The sequence below is a fragment of the Polypterus senegalus genome, chromosome 5, assembly GCF_016835505.1.
Source record: "Polypterus senegalus isolate Bchr_013 chromosome 5, ASM1683550v1, whole genome shotgun sequence".
In the NCBI taxonomy this organism is placed as follows: domain Eukaryota; kingdom Metazoa; phylum Chordata; class Cladistia; order Polypteriformes; family Polypteridae; genus Polypterus; species Polypterus senegalus.
In genome coordinates this window covers 197084785-197110316 of record NC_053158.1, presented here as the reverse complement: position 1 = coordinate 197110316, position 25532 = coordinate 197084785, and the positions used below count along the sequence as shown (strand labels likewise).

Here is a 25532-nt window from a genome sequence, read left to right as displayed (position 1 = left end):
TTATTCGGAATTCTCGTAGATGAAGGGGGATCAAAATAGGCAAATTATTCCTACTCATGTGCTGGAATAGTCAGATAAAAGAGTAAAGAACTCCACCATTGCACATTACACAATTGTTTGAGCCTGTAGATAAATGGTAAACAGGAGCGAGTGATAATCTGAAGCCACGAGTCAGTGATTGAAAATGATTGGTTAGGGCGGATGATAAACTGCCTATTTAAGAGTGTTAGCAGAGTCTGAGTTCTACATCTGCTTTTTACCTTAGAAGCGACAACTCCTGTCTTTTTGGCGCAACGTGAGTCTTTTTTTTCTTTCTGGTTAGAGGTTTTTTTATATTAAGATAGGTCGGTTAGGCTTCTGAGAAAAATTAGCTAATACAGTTGTTCACTTTATTTCTCAAATTTAAGTTCATGTAACTTAAATATTGTTTAATATGGCTTTTTCTATAGTTCTTAATTCTCCTATTAATTTTAAGTCGTATTGAAACAAACCATTCTGTTTATTCGTTTAACAGAAGCGACGTTGTCTTTACTCCCCTATATTGTCTTAATAAAATGAATCCTTTACTCAAAATATGGCAGGCCCGCTTAATGAAATAAGGTCCTCTATCATTAAAATATGAATGTTGCATGTGACTGTTTTTGAATTAAACCCCTGCCGCTGTTTGAATTGTTGTTGTTCACGGCAGTTCCACACCTTTGTACATTTTAAAGAGTGGTGTGGGTATTATTATTTTATATATATATATATATATATATATATATATATATATATATATATATATATATATATATATATTTTTTTTTCTTTGCGTTCTGGGTTCTTGTATGTATTTGCATACACGCCCTGAAATTCCACCTCGTTTTAGAAAAGCATCTTGCTAAGAGGAAGCAATGAGGAGTCAAGCAAAAAATAACCCCTTTTTTTATTGGCTAATTATTCAAGCTTTCGAGGCAGCTCCGACCCCTTCATGTTTACATCTTGGCTGAGGGAAAGGGCTTGAGTGGCCTCGAAAGCTTGAATATTTAGTTACCCAATAAAATGAGTCCTTGTTTTGCTTGACTTCTCATTGCATCCATAATGGCAACGCCCCGCTGTCCAAGAGTCAAGTAAACGGAATATCCATCCATCTATTTTCTAACCCGCTGAATCCGAATACAGGGTCACGGGGGTCTGCTGGAGCCAATCCCAGCCAACACAGGGCACAAGGCAGGAACCAATCCTGGGCAGGGTGCCAACCCACCGCAGGACACACAAACACACCCACACACCAAGCACACACTAGGGCCAATTTAGAATCACCAATCCACCTAACCTGCATGTCTTTGGATTGAGGGAGGAAACCGGGGCGCCCGGAGGAAACCTAAACGGAATATGAAGGTTTAAACTAAGTTCAGTAGTAGCACAGAATAACTTGTGTATTTCACATAAATTGACTGTGAATGGTAATTACTCCCCATGCACCTGCGTACACTCTTAAACACCGGCTCATTCTTTGTGGTGTTCGTCGTAAAGAAATTGCATGACCAAGCAGTGGGATGGTTTCCACTTCCATACGAAGTTTGTTCTCTGCATTGAAAAATTTCTAGAGGAATTCCTGTGTGGTAGACTGCCGTATACTAAAATATTACGAAAACCTGAATGTCCTGCGTTACTGGACATTTCAGCAAGAGTAACTTTAAAATAGCCAGCCGTCGGTGTTTCACAAATCTTATGATTATTACCTGTGGGCCCTTTTTTATGGGTGTAAGAAAATGGTTTTCTGGATCCTTCACGTGGATGGGTCTTTTGGAAAACCAAATATGGTATCGCTGAAGAACAACCTTCTGCTTTTAAGGGTTGGTTTATTTATATATACATTTTTTAATCTTCAGTCTTTTAAAGTTAAACGGCTTCATGTTATTACAAAACTAAAAAAAAAAATAGGGACGATATCAAATAGGAAATGGGTGACCGTTTCAAAGTATATCCAACTTTTTTTTTCAATGCTCTTGAAGTTATTCAATTGTCATAAATAACGTAGACTTTAAGTGCTAATGTCTATTTTGATCAAAACCCGACAATTTAACAGTAGTGCAAGTAAGCTTTTGAAACTTCTCTATAAATCTTAAACTTTTACTTGGTACACGTATAAGCGCTTAGTTCTGCATGGGCTTCATCGACGTGTTGTGTGTGGTTTTTTTTTTTTTTTTAATAAACTGTCCTAGCACTTGAAATGTTATGTGACTGGCCAGCGTTGTGTGTGATATTCAGCTGTTAGTTTCTTCACACCGACTTCATCAGTAAAATGACGAAAACCCACCCTAAACGCAATGGGCCGAGGTTTGCGTATATAGATTAGACGGCTTCCGTCTTAGACTTGTTTTAAACAGAACTATATATGATTGTACCGTGTTAGCCATTATGAATGTAGTGAAAAGTCAAGCAAAATGACACCTTTTATTTGCTAACTATAAAAAGATTACAATATACGAGCTTTCGAGGCAACTCGGGCCCATTTGTTTGTTGAAGAACAAAGGGACGCGAAGATGTGGGGGAAAAAAAAAACAAGAGTGGAAAATATGAAATGCATCTATAGAAAACCAAAACAAATTAACTTAAACTACATTCTGTTACTAGAACAATTAGATAAATGTCGATAAAACAGTCGCACAGTGCCCAAAATTAAAAAAAAAAAAAAGGTCGCATATCAAAGTCGCTGTGAAATATATATAACATGCTTATTAGGATGGGGGAACACGAAATGTCAACTTTAATTTCAATTTCCACTTTAATCACGTAGTTTTTCATTAAAGTATAACATCAAACGTAATCACAATTATATTAATTTACTAGTTTCTCAAATCCCTTTGTAACTAAAGTAGTACGTTAAATGCTTTTTGTATTTGATCTACGTGCTCTGTGTGTGAATCGCTACGTGCTGCTTAAACCAGCTTTCTCTACTTCCGACAGGACACAATCCATTAATATTACAGCTCTCTGAATAACTAATAAAACACGGAGATGTACAAGTGATATCCTTTTCATGATAGGAGTAAAAGCATGTTATTAAACATGGAAACACGGTGGTGCAGTGATTATCTTACACAAGATGCTGCTGCGCCATGCGCGACCTTTTGAAGTGCTTTATTGCAGCAGTACTGTCTCAAACGTGCTATCCTTTCTTTCTCCAAATATCCAATCGCCACACAATCAGCTCTGTAATAGACATTAAGCCATGTGTAAGCTTATAACGATGATTCTTCAAAACCTTTAAGGAACATTGAAATATCTTCGTACATGTTTAATTATTCTGTCCTTCACACCAGTCCCAGTGAAGTGTGAGGCAGGAACAATCCGTGAACGGAGTGCCAGATCCTTGATAGCGTGGTGATGCCGTATCCTTTAAGAATATGATTATTTAGTTTTATCTGCATAACTTGCTACATTTGATCTTAAAATTATCGTATGTAAACATGTGTTTTTATAAAGTGGCTCAGGTTGTGCAATATAACTATCGCAAGTTTACAGTGAGGTGATTGTACTTAAAGTACAATCACCTCAAAGTACAAAGTTGGAGAGCTGGTGTTCGTTTCCTCCAGTTCTACAAGGAGCAGTTGATGGATTGATTGAGTGCTTTGAGAGCTCTTGGGATGAAACTCTTTCTGAACCGTGGGGTCCTTACAGTAAAGGTTTTGAAGCATTTGCCATGTGAGGAGCAGTTCAAATAGGAAGCATGGTTGAGGCAGCGTGTGCTTGATGCTGTATACAGATTTAATTCCATTTCAGATCAGCTACTGCGAGTGGTGCAGTGAGTAATATGGAAAAAGATGATCCGCAGTGGATCGAAACACTAAAGCAGCTATGGTATTTGGAATAGCTTGACCATTCTGTGGACCATTATATTGTCACAGGTTAATTATCAGATGTATTAAACTAATGAACAAAATGTGGTTAATTTCAGTGTTTTTATAAAGCCGCATCAGGGATGTGGATCTGAAAAAGAAAAAGCACACTAACACTGCTTTGACGCTGGGTGCCGCCAGTCTGCAAAACCAAGTGAAGAACTTGCGTGCGACAGGGTATGAGGTACCTTGGAAATGTGTGACTTTACACCAAGCTTGGGTTCTATACATCGCAATTTGAATGTGGAAACATTCATATGCAACATTTCTGTGCATACGCACTGTTTCTATATGAGGCCCCAGATAAATTTGGAGCCTTTTGAATTAAAGACTGCTTTGCAAGGTCATTTGGGGCAATTTTCAACTATGCTTTACAGAACGCTTAATTGGGGAGGGGAAGCATTCCAATTATGTATTCTCATTCCACAAATTATTAAAGTAATAGAAAAAATTGTAATGCATGTTGGTAAATGTTTAGGTGAAACCACTTGGGGAATTTTCAGCAGGGATGTTTCCATAATGAATGATTTGACCAAAACCCCCCCAATTTGAGTATGGAAGCAAAGCTAGGGTCATGTTTTAAATCTTTCCAAAAACTACAGCTGTAGATTTATTGGATTACAATTTTCAGTTCACAATGTTTTCCAGAAAACATTTTGTGTGTGTGTCATGGTATTAATCTTTTAAATTCTCATGAAACCAGGACTTTTTTTGCAGAAACATGGCTGTAGATGTCCAGAAGGCTGTGCGGAGTATCTCTAAAGCAGAAGATGTCCGACAAGAAACAACTCTTCTCATGAAGCCCTTTGCCAACTGGGAAGAGTTCCTGATGCCAGGCCCACTCTCTATCGCCATTCTTGGAGAGCTGGTGTTCATTTCCTCCAGAGATGACTTCTCCATTAACAAGAATGCACCCAAGGATGGGTTCAAATATATTCGTTATCCCGAGTCCTTCCGTGCTTGTCTTATGCAGGTGACAAATAGTGGATGGATGGCCTTTAATGAAGCTCACAAGAACATGGACAAGATCAGACTTCACTCTGCCAATGTACCAAACTACATGAAAATGGCTGTGAAGACCCTCCTCCAGGACAACATTGACCTTGTTAAATCTCTTCTTCCAGGTCAACTGAAAAATATCAGTGATGTAGCCTTTGAGTGCACAAGTTTGGCAGAGTCAACTGAGAAGATGTTCACTGCTGTCATTTTGCTCATTCAGGAACTGCTAGAGGCTTGCATGAATGCAAAGCAGTGGTATGAAGAAGATCTCAAGACCATAAAGTTAAAATTGGAGGAAGCCAAGATAAAAAAGGAGTCAACTGAACTGGCAAAAAAGTTGGCCCAAGAGAACCTGACCCGCATGACAAAACAGCTGGATGAAGCCCATGACATGTTTAAGAAGTCAATGGATTCTATGCCCTCTGGATGGGAAATGATTGGAATGAACTTTGTGGAAGGCATCACCGATTCAGTGAATAGTCTGATTTCTGGCTATGTTGCAATGTACACAGCCCCTAGTAAAATTGTTGGTGAAATAAAGGGTGCAATAGGCTCGGCAATCCATCCTGGTCAAAGTACCAACCCTGCAGCTGTCAACAATGCTTATTCTAAATCTGCACAGCTGCTAAAACTCTCACAGCAAATCCAGGTGTTTGTGGAGAAAGATCAAATCAAATGGAGTGATCTCTATGATGAGAAATCTCAATCTGTGAAGTCAGACTGGCAGAAGAAGCAATTTGAAGATATTGAGAAGAGTGTGAAAGCTGAAGAAGAATCCAAACCAAAAGAGAAAGTCCTGGCGATCTGTCAAGCTGCTGTCTCAATTTGTGGTTTAATTACAAAATATGCACCCAAAAAAGAGTGCCCTGAAGAAGAAAAGAAGAAACTTCTAGCCCAGATAAGCAGTCTGAAAGATAGTTGTGAGATGTTTGATTCAGAGAGTAAGGCATTCACCAATTCTTCTGCTTTTTCTGCTACTCCACCAAAGATGGCTCAGCAAAGTAGTGGAGAAAAGAAAAGCGCAGGTCAAATGGCCACTGAGAATGCTCGGTTCAAAATTGAACAAAGCAGAGCCCAGCTTCAACAGGTACAGGACATGTACCAGAAGAGTGTAGACAACCTGGAGAAGAATAACAAGGAGCTGGCAGAGATTCTTACCACTATGCAGTCCTGCAAAGTAAAGGAGATTGATTTCAATACTGCAGTGAAGATGCTGGTCAAGGGCCTTGATGCCATGGGCCGTGTGAAGGAGCAGTGGGAGAAAATGGTTCGCTTCTTTCAGATGATCTCAAACCTGATCAGTACTTGCCTGAACACCTCTTTGAAGCAGTTTGTCAATACGGCTGATTCAGTCCACTCTATACAAGGCTACTCCTCCAATGCTTTTGTAACAGATATGATTTACACCCAGGCTTTCCAGGCCTCCAACATTGCCAATCTGGTCCACATGATTGCTGAAACTTACACTGAGGTCTCCAACCTGTATCTCATGGACAAGATCAGTAGCCTTGGAAAGCTCATGGCAATGGATCCTAGTAATCCTCAGTTTGATTCAGAACGTGGAAAGCTGGCCACTGACTGTGAATCTGCCAAGGATGGCATCCGAAGCCTTGTGCTGAAGAACAAGGAGGAATTTGAAAATGGTGTGAATTCACGAGTTCAGGCGATTGAAAGTGGGTTGAAATCTGTGCTGCCTCCCATTTCTGATACAGAGGAAAAGAAGATTCAGTCCAACATCTCTACTGGAATAAAGAATATGACCGTGGAAGAGGAGAATCAATTTGCCTAAATTCTGTTGCTAGTCCAAAGAGGCACACTGTCAGCTTTTGTTCTGATAGAAAACCTTACCATGTACACTTTTTTTGGTCTTTCATGAAACTACATAGCATTCTGAAGAGAACTTTCTAAAAGGCATCGAAATTGGGACCAAGAACCAGATCTGAAGATGGAGTGTTCTAACAACCCTGTGATTTGGCTTTACTTCATGAAGCCTAATGTTTAATTTACCCTACATGGCCAAACACCTTAATGTATCAGGAATAACTAACTTTTTAATTGCAGACTTTTCTGGGCTTGTTTATAAATGTAATTTGTTTTTTTTTTTTTTCCTATTGTACTGGAATTTCACCCTATACATAGAAATTCATTAAATGATTAGAACTCAAGTTAGGTAAAATTTAGTCGTCTGACTCTGGCCTGGAAGAATCAGATTTCAAATATTGTTTTCTATTCTAAGATTCCTTTGAAATGCCATGGGGTGGGGATTCCCGTTTAGGAATTTTGGATGCTTTATTTTGGTCCATACTTATCTCCTCTGTCAACTTCTGTAAATGGCAGTTTTCAAGTTCTGCATATCCTTTTAAAGAAAGCAAATCCCAGAATTGTTTCCCATTTTTCTGCTTTAATGGGTAGAATTGTCAAATACTAGTTGGCTGCATGTTGAAACAATACCTAATTACTGATAAAGTAGTTTAGATGGCTAATGACTGAACTGCTTTACTTGATGGACCAAAGGATTTGAGTAATGAAGTTTTCAAGGTGAAGAAAGTTTAAATTCCTCTGAAAAGAGTTTGCAGATGTTCTAATCCTGTTTTGAATAACTGGTCTTGTTAATGTGTTTCATGCGAAGTAAATGCTGATTTAACTGCAATAAGATATCTGGTGTGTTTTTTGGGGGTGTGTTTGCCTTCACTCCAGCAACTCTGTATAATGTCTCCTTTAAATATTTGTAATCCAGATCTTAATTCAAAAGGAACCATTGTTGTTTAAAAGCAAATTTGATTTAATTTTGCTGGCTTGTGCGTTTTTAAACTTTTTCTCTCTCTCTCTCTCTCTTACTGGTACACTTCAGCCTCCTGGGCAATAAGCCGGAGTGTGACTCTTAAGGAGTGAATTGAATTAAGTCTGAATTTGTGACTGTATCCAACTACTGAAACTTTACACAAAAACCTTAATATTTGTAAGGGAGTGGCCAAATGCTCATATTCTAAATTAAGCAATACTAAACTATGCAAACTGGTTGCTGCACAAACATTTTTGCTTCTTGAACACTGTTGGGTTTTATAGATTTTTGGGTGCTGATCAAATATCACAACTTACCCATGTATTTCAGTTTTGTCATGGTTTGTGTGTGTGATTTGTGCAGCCTGGCCATGTCCAGACCTGGAATCGGACCAGGTTGGAAGCTTTACTGTGGAAGTTGACATCCTGGGTAGATCTAAACAAGCTTGAAACTGTCTTGGCATTCTATAAATGTGGCTTGTATACACCAATCCTGCTCATTTTTGTTTTATATAGATAGTCGGTGTGTTACTGTGACAATATAACGGTAAGCTTGATCCTAAAGACATTTTGGTGTCCGGGGCTTTGTCTCCTCAATGTCGTAACAGCCACAATATATTCTACTAAATCTGTGGCGAAATATACACTTGCGCCTCAGACATTGGATGACCTAGTTTTCTCCACAAAAGCAATTTGCATTTCGAATGCAAAATTGATCAAGACAAGGAATGGGTGCCAGTCTGAATGTGCTGTCAGTCTGAGATCTTGGCTCAGAGGCACTTGAAAGATGATTCTGTTTCCCCTGCTAGGGTGAGAACAGAGCCCATATTTCAGACTGTTACTTCTGTTTGTGTCTGGTTTCTCTGACAAATTCTAAATCAATAGAATATCCTAATCTGCCCTCAGCAAATAGAGCTGTGCCACATGACAGTCTTCCAGTTCCAAAACCACTCAAGGTTTGGACCTTTTTAGATGAACCAGATGAAGAAACTGCAATGCAGGGTACTGACGGTGACATTTACTTAAGATTTTTGAACCATGGTCATTGGACAATTCACATCTGATAACACAGTCCGAATTGAATGATTTGTTGAGAGATTTGGGCCTGTCAAAGGCAAAAGCCGAGCTGCTGCATTTGAGACTATGAAAATTTCTGTGTTTTGAGGCCGACATCATGATCTAACTTTTTTTGTTGTTTCCTTAGATGGCATTAGCTCTCCGGAAATGTGTTCTTTTGAATTTGCAGTAACTGATTAAAGAGAGAAATATAACAGAAAAGGCAATATACTGCCGTAATCACGATGGGAGGGATCAGAATCGCATGAGAATTTACTTTAGCTTTACTGACGATTTTACACAGTTGGACGGGAGGCTTATGACAGACTTGATCAAGGTGGGAATCTTGATCTATGCAGTCTGCCATTTTTCGTCACCACGCTGAAAGGGTTTTCCGGAAGGAGGACAATCTTCCACCCGACAGCTTCAAAGAAGACTTTGTGCTGACAGAGGACAGAAGTATACTATTCTGTCTTTCGGCTGACTATACAATCCTACAGTTGTCTTTTGCTATCTAGTTTATGCTTGGCTAGCAATTCTAAACGCTGAGCCCATGTGAATGGATCCGTTAACAGTGTTTTCCAGAGGCATTAACCTTAAATATTAACAAAAAATGTAGTATAACAAACCACCCTTTGTCACTAGATCTGTTACAAAAACGATAGGTGAAAGTTATATCTACAAAGCAAAAGGTACTTGATTATTTCCCCACACAGTGTAGTCATTTCAAGATCATTTGTGGAAATGTGAGATGTAGTACCACTAGCTTCTGTACCATTCATCTAAAACCAGCGTACACATTAACAATGACAAGTTACAATACATTCGGACAAACAGTTACATTTAACATGTACCGTTACCAAGTAGTGATCATTGTATCTCATCAGCGGTGTTCGTGGAGATTTTTTCCCCTGTTGTGTCTTGCATAGTCAATGTTGTATCTACATATTACTGAATTCATGCAGTGGGTGTCATAGCATCAGATATTATAATCCTATATAGCATCTTGATGGATTACACTCTTCTTTGGCACTCCTAACATTTCTAGCTTCAGTATGTTGCTAGATGTGCCCCACCCTTTGTCTGATCTGAGTTACAATAGTTGTAAAACAACTTGGATGTTGTTCTACGTAGATATCTTGCTATGATTAGTAATTGCTCTTAACTATTATTGCATAATTGTTTTTCACTATCTTTTATCCTCCCCAACTTCACTATCAGATGTTCTGTTCCCTTTCAATTAACAATTTAACATCATTGATAAATCATGCATATCCTCATACCTTTGAGCCCTTATAAGAGTTTCAAGGATATTCCTAAGCTTTCTATATATATATATATGCCTTATTCAACCCAGTGGTTTAACAAAGTCTTTTACTTGGTGGCTTTGCAGATCCTTCTGAACAAAGTGTGACTGCTTCAAGACACAAGTTTTTGTTATTACTGGAACAGAAAATTTAAACAGTCCTTTTGCCATTAGGGAGCTCATGAGATGTACACATGGTGACTGTCCCGTTTTAGCAGAGGTGCACTTCCCTCTAGGCTTGCACTGTATTCAGTAGTCAGTCATGGGAGCCTTCAACAGCTGTCACATCACTTCGGTGGCACTCTCACAGCCAGTCCCAGCCAGAGGCCATGAACCTTGTCTCTGCAGCAAAACTGTCTGCCCATATCATGGCTTCAAATTTGAGTAGCTGGACTTGCAATCTTTAGTTCTGAACTTCTTCCATTCTGGAAAAGCAACTTGTTTCTTCACTAGCTATTCTCAGGTATGTGCAGCAAATCAAAAGTTATTAGTGCAGTATAGTCTCTTTGAATCTTCATTTGTGTGTACACCACTTTTTTTTTTCTTCATTGATACATTTTAACTACTGAATGGAGAGGCTAAACTAAAATACTTGCTATGCTAATTAAAGAAGGGTGAAGGTAGAGCAAATACATCACATAAAACAATTATTTCCCAATCATATGTATAATACAATGTAGCATTATGAATGACTATCCTAGATTTTCAGTCTCATAACATAACAGTTCGAAATAAATTAATACATTTAAACCAGGCTAGTGAAAATATAACACATTGCATCAGTTCTCTATTACAAGTGTCTTCAATTATAACAAGATGTTACATATTTGAATTTAAGTTTTCATTTTTTGTCTAAAACAAAAATCTTAACATCTATACCATATAACAAACTGTAGCTCATCCTGTTAAGAGACAAATCTTTTAAATGTCTAAGATATTACAACAGTTTTTTTTATATAGACTAATGGTTCTAATGTATAACAGAATAATCAATTTAGCTATGTGCATTATCACTGAACATTAACTTAATACATTGATGTAATAACTCTTCCTAAAATTAATCACTTACAGAGACAAATCAATACATGTATTCAGTTCTACTACATTTTGTCATTACTGAAGTGATGATGATAATCATTTGTTATACAATACATCAAAATATGTAAACCCTCTATACTGTTTTTAATATGAAGACTAGAGTTTAATTTTTTGCATTTTTCATTTAAACATTTTACACTTGCACTAATCAGCATGCAAGAAAATAATTCCAATAGCTCCTGTTCATTAATTTATGATTGATAAATATTCACCTCCGTTTGGTCAGATTTTTTCAAATTTCTCTGCCCAAACTTGCTACTAAACTATTTCTTGCAGCTTGTATAGAAACATAGTTTGTGTTTCATCAGTTGGCCACTGGATTTGCTGAATCTGGAGAAAAAAGAACATCTATAGATTTAAATTATACTTTTATGCTTATACCTTTCTTGAAATTCCTAACTCTAACTGACCATGCTACAGACTATTCTAAGATTCATCTAGGTCAATAAGTCATGGCTTTATTTAAACTCTGCATCTGTTTGAAGGCTTCAAAAACATTGCAGGCCTCACTACATAAGCACAGTCTGCATTACAAATATTCTTATGATCACTTTTTCTTTACTTGCAGGTATTCACATGTATATTTAATATAATTAAATTTGGATATAATCCACTATTACTATAACAATTATGTTCTTATGTTATATTATTATATGGGACATCTCCCATTTTCTAGAGCTTTTATTTAACATTCTTAATTAGTCGGCTGACGAACATAGAAAGACAGACTTACAAATGACATAAACACGCATCTGACACCCCAGACTCTGAATAAAAATAAGTAATCTTCTTTTATTTTTCTTTGCTAGATTCTAAATCCCACTTTATGCCCAAGCAAAATTACTTGGCTAAAGCAGAAATCCGTTCACAAACAGGCAGCCTTCACTCGTTTTAGTCATTTCGACATACAGTATTTGGCAATTGCTTCATTCTTTCAGATATTTTCACATCTTCACATACTTACATTCTCTTTTACAATGATACTTTATTCACAGAATAAAGTTCTCTTTTACACGTGCTATAAACTCACTCCAGGTTGTGCTTTTTTTGTTTATCTATAAGGTTTCACCGTGCAACGCACTTAAACACATCTTTTTCTTTGTGCTTATTATTACAATCAAACAACTTCTCAGGCCACAAGCTGATACTACTGTAATTATTAGGAGTACTTCTTACCTCAGTTTCATACGCGCTATTCTCCAGATCATGGAAAATCTGTGGTGAACCCGGATTCAGCGACAGCGAGAAAAACCCATTCAACGGGAAATCACGCAGCACAATTCCACAACAAGATAGTATTCCCAGAAAAAGTTGCGCGGTCACAAAGAATATCCTGACTTAACAAGGAAAACATACATGCTTGAACCTTTATTTCATATCACCGGGCAAGTGTGCTAACCACTGCTCCACCATACTCTTTCCCTTAAGAGTTCCCAAAATACACAACCTTCATTCACGCACAATCTCGGAAATGTGTTCTTTTGAAATTGCGGCATGTTAAGTAACCAAAAAAGATAGAAATATGACAGAAAAGGTAATATCCCTCCCATCGTGGTTACAGCGGTATAAGAATCACATGAGAAAAATATACTTTAGCTTACTTTACTGACGATTTTACACAGTTACAGACAGGAAGCTTACGACAGATTTTATCAAGGTGGGATCTTGATCTACGCAGTCTGCCATTGTTCGTCACCATGCTGAAAGGGTTTTCCGGATGGAGGACATGATCTTCTGCCCCACAGCTTCAAGGTGTAGTGGCAGTAGGTCCATCCTTATATACTGGTTGCTCCACGTGCAGGCTCTTTCTCTGGTCTCCAAACAAGGACAGGAATGGACTGAACTCCACCTCCAAAAAATACAGGAATAGTACAATGCCTACATGCAGTTCTCATTCTCCCAACAAGGAAAGAAGATTTTGTGCTGACAGAGGACAGTAGTATATTATTCTGTCTTTAGGCTGATTACAGTAATTACTCCTCGATCCCGGGGGTTGCGTTCCAGAACCCCCAGCGATAGGTGAAAATCCGCGAAGTAGAAACCATATGTTTGTATGGTTATTTTTATATATTTTAAGCCCTTAGGAACTCTCCCACACTGTTTATAAATATTCTCTGCACAGTTATACAGTAAACCTTCGTTTATGGCAGTTAATCCACTCCAGACAGATAAATGAATTTCCACGACGTAGGATTCTTTATTTATAAATCTAATATTTTCGCAGTTAAAGCATAGAAAACCTTCTAAATACGTTTTTTATCATTATTAGAGCCCTCTAGACATGAAATAACACCCTTTAGTCAAAAGTTTAAACTGTGCTCCATGTCAAGAGATGACAGTTCTTTCTCACAATTAAAAGAATGCAAACATATCTTCCTCTTCAAAGGAGTGCCCGTCAGGAGCAGAGAATGTCAGAGAGAGACAGAGAAAAGCAAACAATCAAAAGTCAATACAGACTGTTAGAGCTTTTAAGTGTACGAAGCACCGCGTGGGAAGCATATCGTATATCATTGAGGAGTTTTACAGTATTTAATACGTAATACATGCTCTGATTGGGTAGCTTCTCAGCCATCTGCCAGTAGCGTCCCTTGTATGAAATCAACTGGGCAAACCAACTGAGGAAGCATGTACCATAAATTAAAAGACCCATTGTCCGCAGAAATCTGCAAACCAGCAAAAACTCTGTGATATATATTTAGATATGCTTACATTTAAAGTCCGCGATGGAATGAAGCCACGAAAGTCGAAGCGCGATATAACGAGGGATCACTGTATACAAACCTCCAGTTGTCTTTGGCTATCTAGTCTATGCTTGGCTAGCAATTCTAAATGCTGAGCCCCTGTGTGCCAAACTTAGCATGCACATGTGAATGGATCTTTTAACAGTGTTTTCTAGAGCCATTAACCTTAAATATTAAAGAAAAATGTATTATAACACAAGTCGACAGTCGTCTGTTTCTGTTGTGACATTGAAGGATTGTTCTTGGCCTTGGGTTGTGATCACAACCTGGAAGAGTGGTGTCTCTTCATTGATTCGTCAATGTTAAGTCTCAAAGTTGTTCTGCTACGCAATGGCAACGTTTATCCTTTAGTACCTGTTAGCTATGCAGCACAAATGAAAGAAACTTATGAGAATATGGATATGTTGCTGAAGCACATCCAGTAGAGCAGGTAAAACTGGAATATCTGTGAAGATCTTAAAGTTGTTGCTCTGTTACTCCAGCTCGGCTACACAAAGTACTGTTGTCCCATTTGTGAATAGAACAGCCATGCCAAAGAGCCACACTATTCTCTACAGAACTGGCTGCTCCGTTTAAAAGTTAGCTTCAGGGCAGTGGCACATGAATTGCTTGTTGACCCAGCAAAGATATTTTTGCCTCCTCTTCACATAAAACTGGGACTCCTAGGGAAATTTTTGAAAGCAAGGAAGGCAAAGGTTTTTATTATTTAAGACAGATGTTCCCAAGAATAACTGATGCCAAGAACAAAGAGGGCATTGTTGTTGGCCCCCAGATCAGACATGTTATGAATGACAAGTGGTTTGAAGATCTGTTAGTTGGGCCAGAAGAAATTGCCTTGAAAGCCTTCAAAGACGTTGTTGACAAATTTCTGGGCAATTGCAGAGCCCCAAACTACATTCAGCTGGTAGACAAATTTCTCAAAGCATACAAGACAGTGAAGTGCAACATGTCACTCAAGATTCATTTCCCCCACTCACGCTTGGACTTCCCTGTAAATCTCGGTGCTGTCAGTGATGAACACGGTGAAAGGTTTCACCAGGACATTGCTACGACGGAGAAATGATACCAGAGCAACTGGAGTCTGTCAATACTTGCTGACTACTGTTGGACACTGCAACATGATGCACCAGACATTGATTACAAAAGAAAATTGGGAGTAGAACACTTAAGCTATTTAATCCAACAGAATTATGTGAAACATAAATGTGACTAAATGCGTTATTGTCAGTAAACATATAAATGTCTATGTCTCCCAGTTCCTACGTGGTGCAGTAAAACCAAAACTATATTTGTGCATACCCAGTAGGTACCTGTCACAATCAGCAAAAACATTTCATGAAGCAAGACTTTTAAAAAAAAAAATTGTTGTGCAGTAATTGAACATTTTATAAATTAAACTGATGCAAATAGCACTGTATGACTGAAATGCAATGTTGTGCCTAGTGAATCAGTGGGCAGACCCCTGAAGGTTCACTGTGGTGCAAAAAATTGGGTGGCAAAACTAGAGCAATAAAGTAGGTTGATTAGATATTGGGAACCAAAGTTAAGTGGGTGTGGGATGTGGATGTCCAGTCGTATGATAACACAATGAGAATGCTGATTTATGCTCTTCAGACACTGATCTATCCACTCATGCACAAGCAATTTTTTTTAAATCGTCTGCAATGAAACATCAAGTTGTGTTGGTGACTATCAACTGTCACACAGATGTGAGCTAAATTTACATTAAACTGTAATCGGTTTTAGTTTTGGCATTTCCATGTTTTTGGGGAGGGGAGAGTTCATTTTTTGTTGTGTTTTTTTTCTCTCCCAACCCTCTTTCACTTTGCTGGGAATTTTTAAATGTAACTCTAAGGAGGCTACTGGCTACATGTGTTCTGACCTCCTAAGTTGGTTTTGTATTCAAAATGGGAGATAAATGGTGTGTCTGTGCTATAATAAGAAATGAGAATGGATGTTTGTAAATGAGCTGGGAACAGCTTCTTAAGTTTACATTGGAGGGGAGTACAATTAGGCTCCTTTAGCCAGGTTAGGCTCCATGGACTGTTTGCTAAATTAAGCAGGAGACAAAATGTCAATGGTGTAAGTGGTAACATTACTGTTGTCTGTAAGATTACTTGTTTGACAGGTATGGCAACACAATTGCCCTTCCTCAAACAATGTTATATACCCCAGTTTATACTGTACAATGGTTTTCAACCTGTGCTGCTGTGAGCCTCGACCTCCTCCCCGGCCTTCACAACCCCAGTCATATCCATTTTGGTAATCTAGGGCTATCCTGCATCTAGATATACACAGTTGAGTTTAGCATGATGTTTGTGTGGAAAGAAAAAGAAAGCTTGGGAGTTGTTTTGTGCATAGTGATTTTTGTAGGCTTTCTATGTTAGCATAAAGGGTTAATAAAATGGCAGGTAGTTGTTCAAGCATATCTGGCAACTAGATAAAGGTAAAATGAAAAAGAAGGTCCTGGGTGATAGAGTATGATAGTCACCCGACTTCTTGAACTAAGACTTGACAGATGTCACACAGGAACTTGAAGTATTGTAAGGACCAGGAGACTTTTTAGATGTTTGTGTATGTATGCTACTGGAACAATCATATAATTGATCTGTAAATCCAAGTAAAATATCTGGTGATATGTATTAATACAACTCTGATGTAAATTCAGTTCATTATAAACCTCTTCTTCTTTGACCATCTGCTGACAACTCTGGCTGGTGAAACTGTTGATTAGTAAATAGCTGGCCAGGGTGTTCCCTCGTCATGAAGAGTCTATTAATGACACAATGGACAAGCTTCTTCCTGCCTGGTTCTTTGGCTTGATTATTTAAATACTTTGAAGAGGTCTTTGTGTGTGGTGTTATGTGTTTTTTTATTTTGTAATGACCGGAGAAGCTCCTAAATGTACACCAAGGAGAAAACAGAGCCAGTGAGCCCTGACTGAAAAGATGAAACATACTGTAGGAAGGACTTAAATTAGAATGGGGAGCCAGTTAACAAGCCTTATTACTTCTCTAAATTGATGCCTGATCTGTTAATATGGCTGCTGAAAGGTCAAGTAGGACTAGGTTAGAAAAATGGTTTCTAGAAATGTAAAGATTCAGATTGTGAGGTGTGTGGGTTTTTTTTTTTTTTCTTTTTAAGTTAATGAGAATAGGGATGAATACCAGTTTTCAGTATTCATTAAGAGCAGTGGGTGTACATTTCCTTGGCATTGCTATAATTGAAGTTCCCAAATTAACTTTTTGTTTTCTTCATCTCAAAGTTCAGTGGTTCACTAAATTGCATTGAAAAATTTCTAACCTTCCCACTTTAGCCACTCTTGATGTTTTAATGTACACTCAATGTCATATTGTGTAACTGCTACTCCTGGGGAAAGTTTGATTTGCTGACCAGTTGCTCATGTCACCATACCCTGTCCTTTTAAATGTGGGAGAATTGTTGGTCTTCCAGCTCAGTCATGGTTTCCCCTTTTTCTTTTCTTCTCCTTTTTAGCCAATGGAGTGCTGCTTGACAGAGGGTTAGCCACTGTGGAGAGTTCAGCCACAGTCTTGGTGTATTTTGTTCTCTCCTCCACATTTTTTCATTGTAGGTAAGACAAGACATCAGCTAGAAAAGCTCTTTCTCTTTCATCTGGGAGGCCCAAAGCCACAATATCAATCCTCATTTCTGTATTGTATTCATATACTTCCAGATGAGAATTCATTGGTTGTCACCCCATGTGCAAACAGAGCCTGCCCCTCTGAATAAAGCCAAAATCAGGGCTGTTGGATCTTGGCAGAGCAATTTGCAGACTAGTTGGACTGAATCCTTGGGCATTTCACGTGACCATCTTCATGGGAGCACACAACCAACTGCCTCCAACTTGGCAAGATGATGTAAATGAGGGATATGATACATTGGATGTGACACAGTCTTAAAGTACTAATACTCCTAAAGGTAGCTTCTGGGTTTCCATAAATGTCTCTAAATCTGAAATAATGCAAGAAGGAGAAATGTACAATTAAATGAAAGACTATGAATATGTCAACCTTGAATATATTCAATGATCTACATGAGACACTGCCTAATTTCTACTTAAAATTGTACCATTGACCTGTTGGGGGAAAAACCAAACAACCTTTGTTTGTAGTCTAGTCTTATTTTATTCCTTGATTAAAATGGTTGGTGTTTGGTTTGAAATATAAACCACAGCCTGATGACTTTTCAGAAGCTGATGCTTATCATATGTCGTCTAGACAAGCTTTCCCTCTTGTTAGAACATTAGAACACTCTAGGCGAGAACAGGCCATTCTGCCCAACAAAGCTCGCCAGTCCTATCCACTTGTTTCCTCCAAGAAAACATCAAGTCGAGTTTTGAAAGTCCCTAATGTCTTACTGTCTACCACACTACTTGGTAGCTTATTCCAAGTGTCTATCATTCTTTGTGTGAAGAAAAACTTCCCAATGTTTGTGCGAAATTTACCCTTAACAAGCTTTCAACTGTGTCCCCGTGTTCTTGATGAACTAATTTTAAAATACGAGTCTCTATCCACTGTACTGATTGCCTTCATAATTTTTAAACACTTCAGTCATGTCACCTCTTAATCTTCTTTTGCTTAAACTGTAAAAGCTCAGCTCTTTTAATCTTTCCTCATAATTCAACCCCTGTAGCCCTGGAATCAGCCTAGTTGCTCTTCTCTGGACCTTTTCTAGCGCTGCTATGTCCTTTTTGTAGCCTTGAGACCAAAACTGCACACAGTACAGTGTTATAGTTTTCATGGATGTTCTTAGAGTAAACACTGTTTCCATCTCACCAAACAGCCATTCCAAATGCTCTTCAGAAGAAGTCATCCACCTGAAGCTAAGCATATTCAGGTCTTGCCAGTACTTGGATTGGGAACAATCTAGGGCAGGGTTGGCAAACTCCAGAACTAGAGTGCTGCACTTGCTGAAGGTTTTCATTCTCACCATCTTCTTAATTAGTGATGAGTTTTTGCTGCTGATTACTTCTTTTAATTAGCTTGACTCAGACCCCATAGTTGTTTCTTTTTCTTTAATTAGCTACCAGACAACAATGAGACACAAAACAAGCCACCACATGACCAAGGGGGTATTTTTCATACGTGGATTTCTCGTTGAGCCGGATGTAATTGTTGACAATTTGGCATGATCTTGGATCTGTCAGTTTTTTGAAACTGTTGCTGGATGTGTTGTCATAGCAGCACATCCAAATCCTCAAACTTGCTCAGAGCAGGTTTGTTCGATGTAAACAAGGATTAGGTCACACATTTAATCAGTTTCCGTGTATGGAATTCATTCAGTCAAGTCTTCAGCGTTCATCCATCCATCCATCCATTTTCTAACCCGCTGAATCCGAATAGGGTCACGGGGGTCTGCTGGAGCCAATCCCAGCCAACACAGGGCACAAGGCAGGAACCAATCCTGGGCAGGGTGCCAACCCACCGCAGGACACACACAAACACACCCACACACCAAGCACACACTAGGGCCAATTTAGAATCACCAATCCACCTAACCTGCATGTCTTTGGATTGTGGGAGGAAACCGGAGTGCCCGGAGGAAACCCACGCAGACACGGGGAGAACATGCAAACTCCACGCAGGGAGGACCCGGGAAGTGAACCCGGGTCTCCTAACTGCGAGGCATCTTCAGCGTTCATGAATGAGATACTAATTGATATTGGTGCGCAAATTATAAGAAGAGAATTTCATATAGAGAGGGTTTTGCATGATCGGCAAGATCCTTTATTGCTCCCGGAGGAAATTCTTTTCAAAAGATACCGCTTTAGCCGATGAGTAAATATTGTACCTTAAAGATTTATTTAAAGTCAAACTAGGCTAGATCAGGCTCTCACAACCACACAGACAGCATGCATTGCCTTGAGGTTTTTTGCAAGCTGCACTTTTTTATATACTTTGCATACTGCGATGCAAAAAATCTGTCTAAAAGTGCAGTTTGCCAGGCAATTCGTAAAGTCTGTTTGGCTCTGAAATATTTCATTTGGGTTTTCATAGTGTTTCTTAGACACCTGCATGTGTAGACAATAAAAGAGGCATTTCATGCCATTGTAAGTAGGTAATACACAGGCAAAAACACCCACAGTTTCATAAAATATCTCACAATCAGCCTAACATTCTCATTACTCAGGATTTCCAAATGTGATTGGAGCACATGGGACTCATCAGAGTGGAGTTTGATCAAACATTTGGAAAATGTATCTCTCCTCCTGATGAATAATCAGACACAGTGTCTTCATCAAATATTTGACCTTCGTCAATATCTCGTTAGTCAGACACAAGTTCTAGGGATATGACATTCCCTACAACTGACCCAACAAAAAAAATAAATAAATAAAAAGAAAGCTATATGGAACATACCTATGGCACAAATTAAGGACAAATATATGCAATGACCATCCTTTACCTGAAATGAAATGACCACTGCATCCTGCCACTGGTTCTGAGGTGGAAGCTTCCCCCTGGAATGCCCTCAGAAACCGGGCAATGGGCATTTTGCTGGAGAGCCAACTCTTCTGCAGGGCTTAGGTCTAGATCGTGTGGACCTCCACCTGTTTTTTGTTTTTTTGCCTTCTTATTAGCTTTAAAATTCATGTTTTTTATATTAATATTTGATTCTTTATGTCAACAGTTCTTTAAATAGTTATATATACATACCAATATTTAATAGTTTGAAGTATATTCTTGTACTTTACTTTAACCTGTTCCCATGTTCTCCTTGTGCTCATGTTTGATCTGGAATTATGACATATTAAATAAAAATTAATCTGACACATAGGAAATAAAACACTGCCTTCAGTAAGTACAATGCACACTACTTGCTGTTTAATTTGTCGGCAACTTTTTGTCAGCCGTCTTTTCTGGTTTGGGCTGCTTTTGCAGTATTACCCCTTGTGCATATTAAATCTTGAAATTCATTATATCCTTCGAGTAAAAGGTCCTGCTCCGCTTGTGTGAAAAAAGAATGCGCCCTTTCTTTCGTCATTTTGTTGCAGCCTATCAAAGACTTGTTGATCATGTTTTCTACACTCAATATATATGGGCTTTTCAATCAGTATAGGTGCGCGCAATCATCTCGGATGATTAGATCCAGCTAGACTAATCTGATACACTGCTGCGTTTGAAAAACCGACTTATCCCAGATGAGTTTCACCGGCATGAACTCATCCAAGATGAGGCATCTGATCTCAGATGATTTAATCGATGTACGGAAAATACTCTCCAGCTCCCCAGTGCCCATTACACAATATTAGAAATTAAAGAGAGGTAATGGTCTTGGTACGGTTGATCTCTCAGGTCCCCAAAACATTTTGACAGTGCTCTTAGAACAACATCAGTTTTCGAAATGTGTGCTGTGGCTGAATGAGAACAGCAGCAAGCCATGGAATTAAATAATGGGTTTAAAAAACAACAAGAATTGGCTTCCCATTAAGAAAGTGGTTGGAGTTTGAAGCCCCAGTTTAGCTGGTCCTCTGTTGACTCATTTCACATATCATTTCTGCTTGGCTGTCATTTAATAAAGAAAGGAATAAATTCAGAGGACGGAATCCTTAAAAACAAGGTTATTAAAATGAAGGGAAAAGAAGTTAATTAGCAGTGAAAACTGGTCACTGATTAGGAAAAAGATTAGAATGAAAACCTGCAGCCACTGTGGCACTCCAGGCCTGGAGTTTGCCAGCCCTGATCTAGGGAAAGCTTCAGTTGCTGCTAGAAGCGGTGTTGGTGAGGTCAACAGTGGACACTCTATGGTTTGAATGTGGATCCCAATGCCCCAGTATAGTGATGGGGATGCTATGCTGTAAAAATGGTACCATCCTTTGGATGAGATGTAAAACCAAGGTGTCGACTCTCTGTGTACATAAAAGATCCCTAAGCATCCTTCTTAAAGAGCGGGGTGTATCCTGATGTCGAAGCTAAATTGATCACCATGGCCTGGTCATTCTGATCTCCTAATTATCCCCTGCTTTTAATTGGCTATGTCTTTCCCCACTTCACTACCTAACAGCTAATGTGTGGTGAGTGTAGTTGTGCTCCAGCTGAAAATCTGTGACCCTGTGGTTAAGATATAATGGGTTGGATAATGGATGGATGGATGGATGGATGTCCTATTTGCAAAGCTTTATTGTATTACAGATCCCCAAACCCTAAGTCTTCATAAGTATTTATAGAAATAGAAGCAGATCTTAAAAGTAGTTTTATAATCTCATAACAAAAGGTTAACAAAATGCATCCAGTGTATCAGCCTTTGGTTTCGAAGAATTGACACGGAGAGACTCTCAGACTGGTGCGTTTATCTTTATTTATGTCTCAAACTTTGGCTCTTTTTTGAAGTTGTTGTCATGAGCACCGTGAAAACTATGAACAAAAAATATAAACATACATTTTTTAACATTTTACAAAGAAACAGAACAAATGAAACAACATACAATTCATTGCGTACTTCACTCTGCTTACCAAAGGGGTGCAACAATTCTTAAGGTCACTTTCTCAGAGGTAGCATTTTTCCTCACTGTTTCTTCACACTTCTGCAATTGTATGTTGTTACGTTCCCTACGTGCGGAATGATTTTGCAGTCATTTACACCCAGGACTAGGTGAGTAATGATTATAGGTGCAGTAGATGTAAGTTCAGATGTAGAAATTAGATGCCAGCACTACTGGATATATGTAAGTGGCAGCTTTGTGTCATAGGGGTTCAGCTACTGCTTCACTGATGCAGCGTTCTGTTCTTATTCCACATATGAACAATTTTGTAGGCTTCTCTGCTATTCTAGCTTTCTCTCCATATTTCAAAGACATGCATGTCACGTTCATCATTGATTTCTGTTTGCATCAGTACACTGCATTATGAATTCTTGTTCATTAGGGGATGGTGATTGACAATGTGACACTTGCTCTGGAAAGCCTGAATTGAAATGAGCGGATTAGAAAAGGCACAATGTTACTACTGAATAATTGCATTTCTGAACCAAAGAAAATTGCTTTTTGGGTTAACTACAAAAATTATATAAAGATATAAAAATCATAAATAATTACAGATACTTCTTCTTCATCTTTTGATAAATTGGTCCAACAACAACATCAATTTATTTTAAGTATGGACCAAAATCATGCAAGGAGTGCAACAATGAGCTTTAACAGGCCCTGTTTTTGACAGCCCCCAAGCCTTGACTCCTTTAGAAGACAAGAAATAGCACCAAAAAAAAATACTCTTTTATGGAGTCTTGGGAGAGGCAATTCTAAAAGAGATTTTTTACAGGTTGGTTAAGCATGCAAAGGGTGTCAAAAAATGGGGCAAATACAATACATAAAACAGAACACAATTCGCAAAAGTAAATGAAAAATGCATAAGCCTTACTTGTGATAAGAATCAACTAGAAGATGAGGAAAAGGTCAGAAAGGATAATTTACATGCAGTGCAGAAGGACCTAGAACATTTTGAAGAGTTGCTGCGAATTTCAAGAGATAGTCTCAATCAGGCAAACAGAAATCGGTCTTCTGCTGAGGAAAGTGTTCAACGAGCCAGGCAGCGAGCAAGAGAAGAGGAGAATAACAGAAATATTGGCATCGGATTGTAGTTCATACCAATTATCGTTCCTATCCTTGGTAAGTGGCCTCAGGTCGATGATCGACTTTGTGGTCGTGTCGTCGGACTTGCGGCCATATGTCTTGGACACTCGGGTGAAGAGAGGGGCGGAGCTGTCAACTGATCACCACCTGGTGTTGAGTTGGCTTCGATGGTGGGGGAAGATGCCGGTCAGACCTGGTAGGCCCAAACGTGTTGTGAGGGTCTGCTGGGAACGGCTGGCAGAGTCCCCTGTCAGAAGTAGCTTCAACTCCCACCTCCGGCAGAACTTCAACCACGTCCCGAGGGAGGTGGGGGACATTGAGTCCGAATGGGCCATGTTCCGTGCCTCTATTGTTGAGGCGGCTGACGGAGCTGTGGCCGCAAGGTGGTGGTGCCTGTCGTGGCGGCAATCCCCGAACCCGTTGGTGGACACCAGCGGTGAGGGATGCCGTCAAGCTGAAGAAGGAGTCCTATAGGACTTTTTTGTCCTGTGGGTCTCTGGAGGCAGCTGATAGGTACCGGCAGGCCAAGCGGAACGCGGCTTCGTTGTTGCTGAGGCAAAACTTCGGGCATGGGAGGAGTTTGGAGAGCCATGGAGAGCGACTTTGGACGGCTTCGAGGAGATTCTGGTCCACCGTCCGGCGTCTCAGGAGGGAAGCAGTGCAGTGTCAACACCGTATATGGTGGGGATGGTGCGCTGCTGACCTCGACTTCGGGCGTTAGGGTGGTGGGAGGAGTACTTGAAGACCTCCTCAATCCCACTAACATGCCTTCCAATGAGGAAGCAGAGCCTGGGGACTCTGAGGTGGGCTCTCCCATCTCTGGGACTGAAGTCACTGAGGTGGTCAAAAACTCCTTGGTGGCAGGGCCCCGGGGTGGATGAGATCGCCGGAGTTCCTTAAGGCTCTGGATGTTGTAGGACTGTCTTGGTTGACACGTCTCTGCAACATCGCATGGACATCGGGACAGTGCCTCTGGATTGGCAGACCGGGGTGGTGGTCCCCTCTTTAAAAGGGGACGGAGGGTGTGTTCCAACTATAGAGGGATCACACTCCTCAGCCTCCCTGGAAAAGTCTATTCGGGGTTCTGGAGAGGAGGGTCCGTCGGATAGTCGAACCTCGGATTCAGGAGGAACAGTGTGGTTTTGGTCCTGGTCGCGAACAGTGGACCAGCTCTTCACCCTTAGCAGAGTCCTGGAGGGTGCATGGGAGTTTGCCCGACCGGTCTACATGTGTTTTGTGGACTTGGAAAAGGCATTCACCGTGTCCCTCGGGAATCCTGTGGGGGTGCTCGGGAGTATGGGGTACGGACCCCTGATAAGAGCTGTTCGGTCTCTGTACAACCGGTGTCAGAGCTTGGTCCGCATTGCCGGCAGTAAGTCGAGCCCGTTTCCAGTGAGAGTTGGACTCCGCCAGGGCTGCCCTTTGTCACCGATTCTGTTCATAACTTTTATGGACAGAATTTCTAAGCGCAGCCAGGGTGTTGAAGGGGTCGGTTTGGTGGACTCAGGATTGGGTCACTGCTTTTGCAGATGATGTTGTCCTGTTTGCTTCATCAGGCCGTGATCTTCAGCTCTCTCTGGATCGGTTCGCAGCTGAGTGTGAAGCGGCTGGGATGAGAATCAGCACCTCCAAATCCGAGAGCATGGTCCTCAGCGGAAAAGGGTGGAGTGCCCTCTCAGGGTTGGAGGAGAGATCCTGCCCCAAGTGGAGGAGTTCAAGTATCTCGGGGTCTTGTTCACGAGTGAGGGAAGAATGGAGCGTGAGATCGACAGGCGGATCGGTGCGGCATCCGCAGTGATGCGGCTCTGCATCGGTCTGTCGTGGTGAAAAGGAGCTGAGCCGTAAGGCAAAGCTCTCAATTTACCAGTCGATCTACGCTCCTACCCTCACCTATGGTCATGAGCTATGGGTAGTGACCGAAAGAACAAGATCGCGAATACAAGCGGCTGAAATGAGTTTCCTCCGCAGGGTGTCTGGGCTTTCCCTTAAAGATAGGGTGAGAAGCTCAGTCATCCGGGAGGGGCTCAGAGTAGAGCCGCTGCTCCTCCGCATCGAGAGGAGTCAGATGAGGTGGCTCG

At 40.0% G+C, this 25532-nt stretch overlaps 1 protein-coding gene across 1 annotated transcript; it reads left to right on the top strand.

The window, feature by feature from the left end:
- Positions 1-231: 231 nt before the first annotated feature.
- LOC120529784 lies at positions 232-7618 on the top strand. The gene is made up of 2 exons (XM_039753919.1): positions 232-295; positions 4602-7618. Exon 2 carries the CDS (start codon positions 4606-4608, stop codon positions 6670-6672), a length of 2067 nt encoding a protein of 688 aa, XP_039609853.1. The 5' UTR covers positions 232-295; positions 4602-4605; the 3' UTR covers positions 6673-7618.
- The last annotated feature ends 17914 nt before the right edge of the window (positions 7619-25532 follow it).

What these genes read in the sequence shown, in the direction of transcription:
- LOC120529784 (XM_039753919.1), top strand. Translation starts at nt 4,606, where the DNA reads ATGGCTGTAGATGTCCAGAAGGCTGTGCGGAGTATCTCTAAAGCAGAA.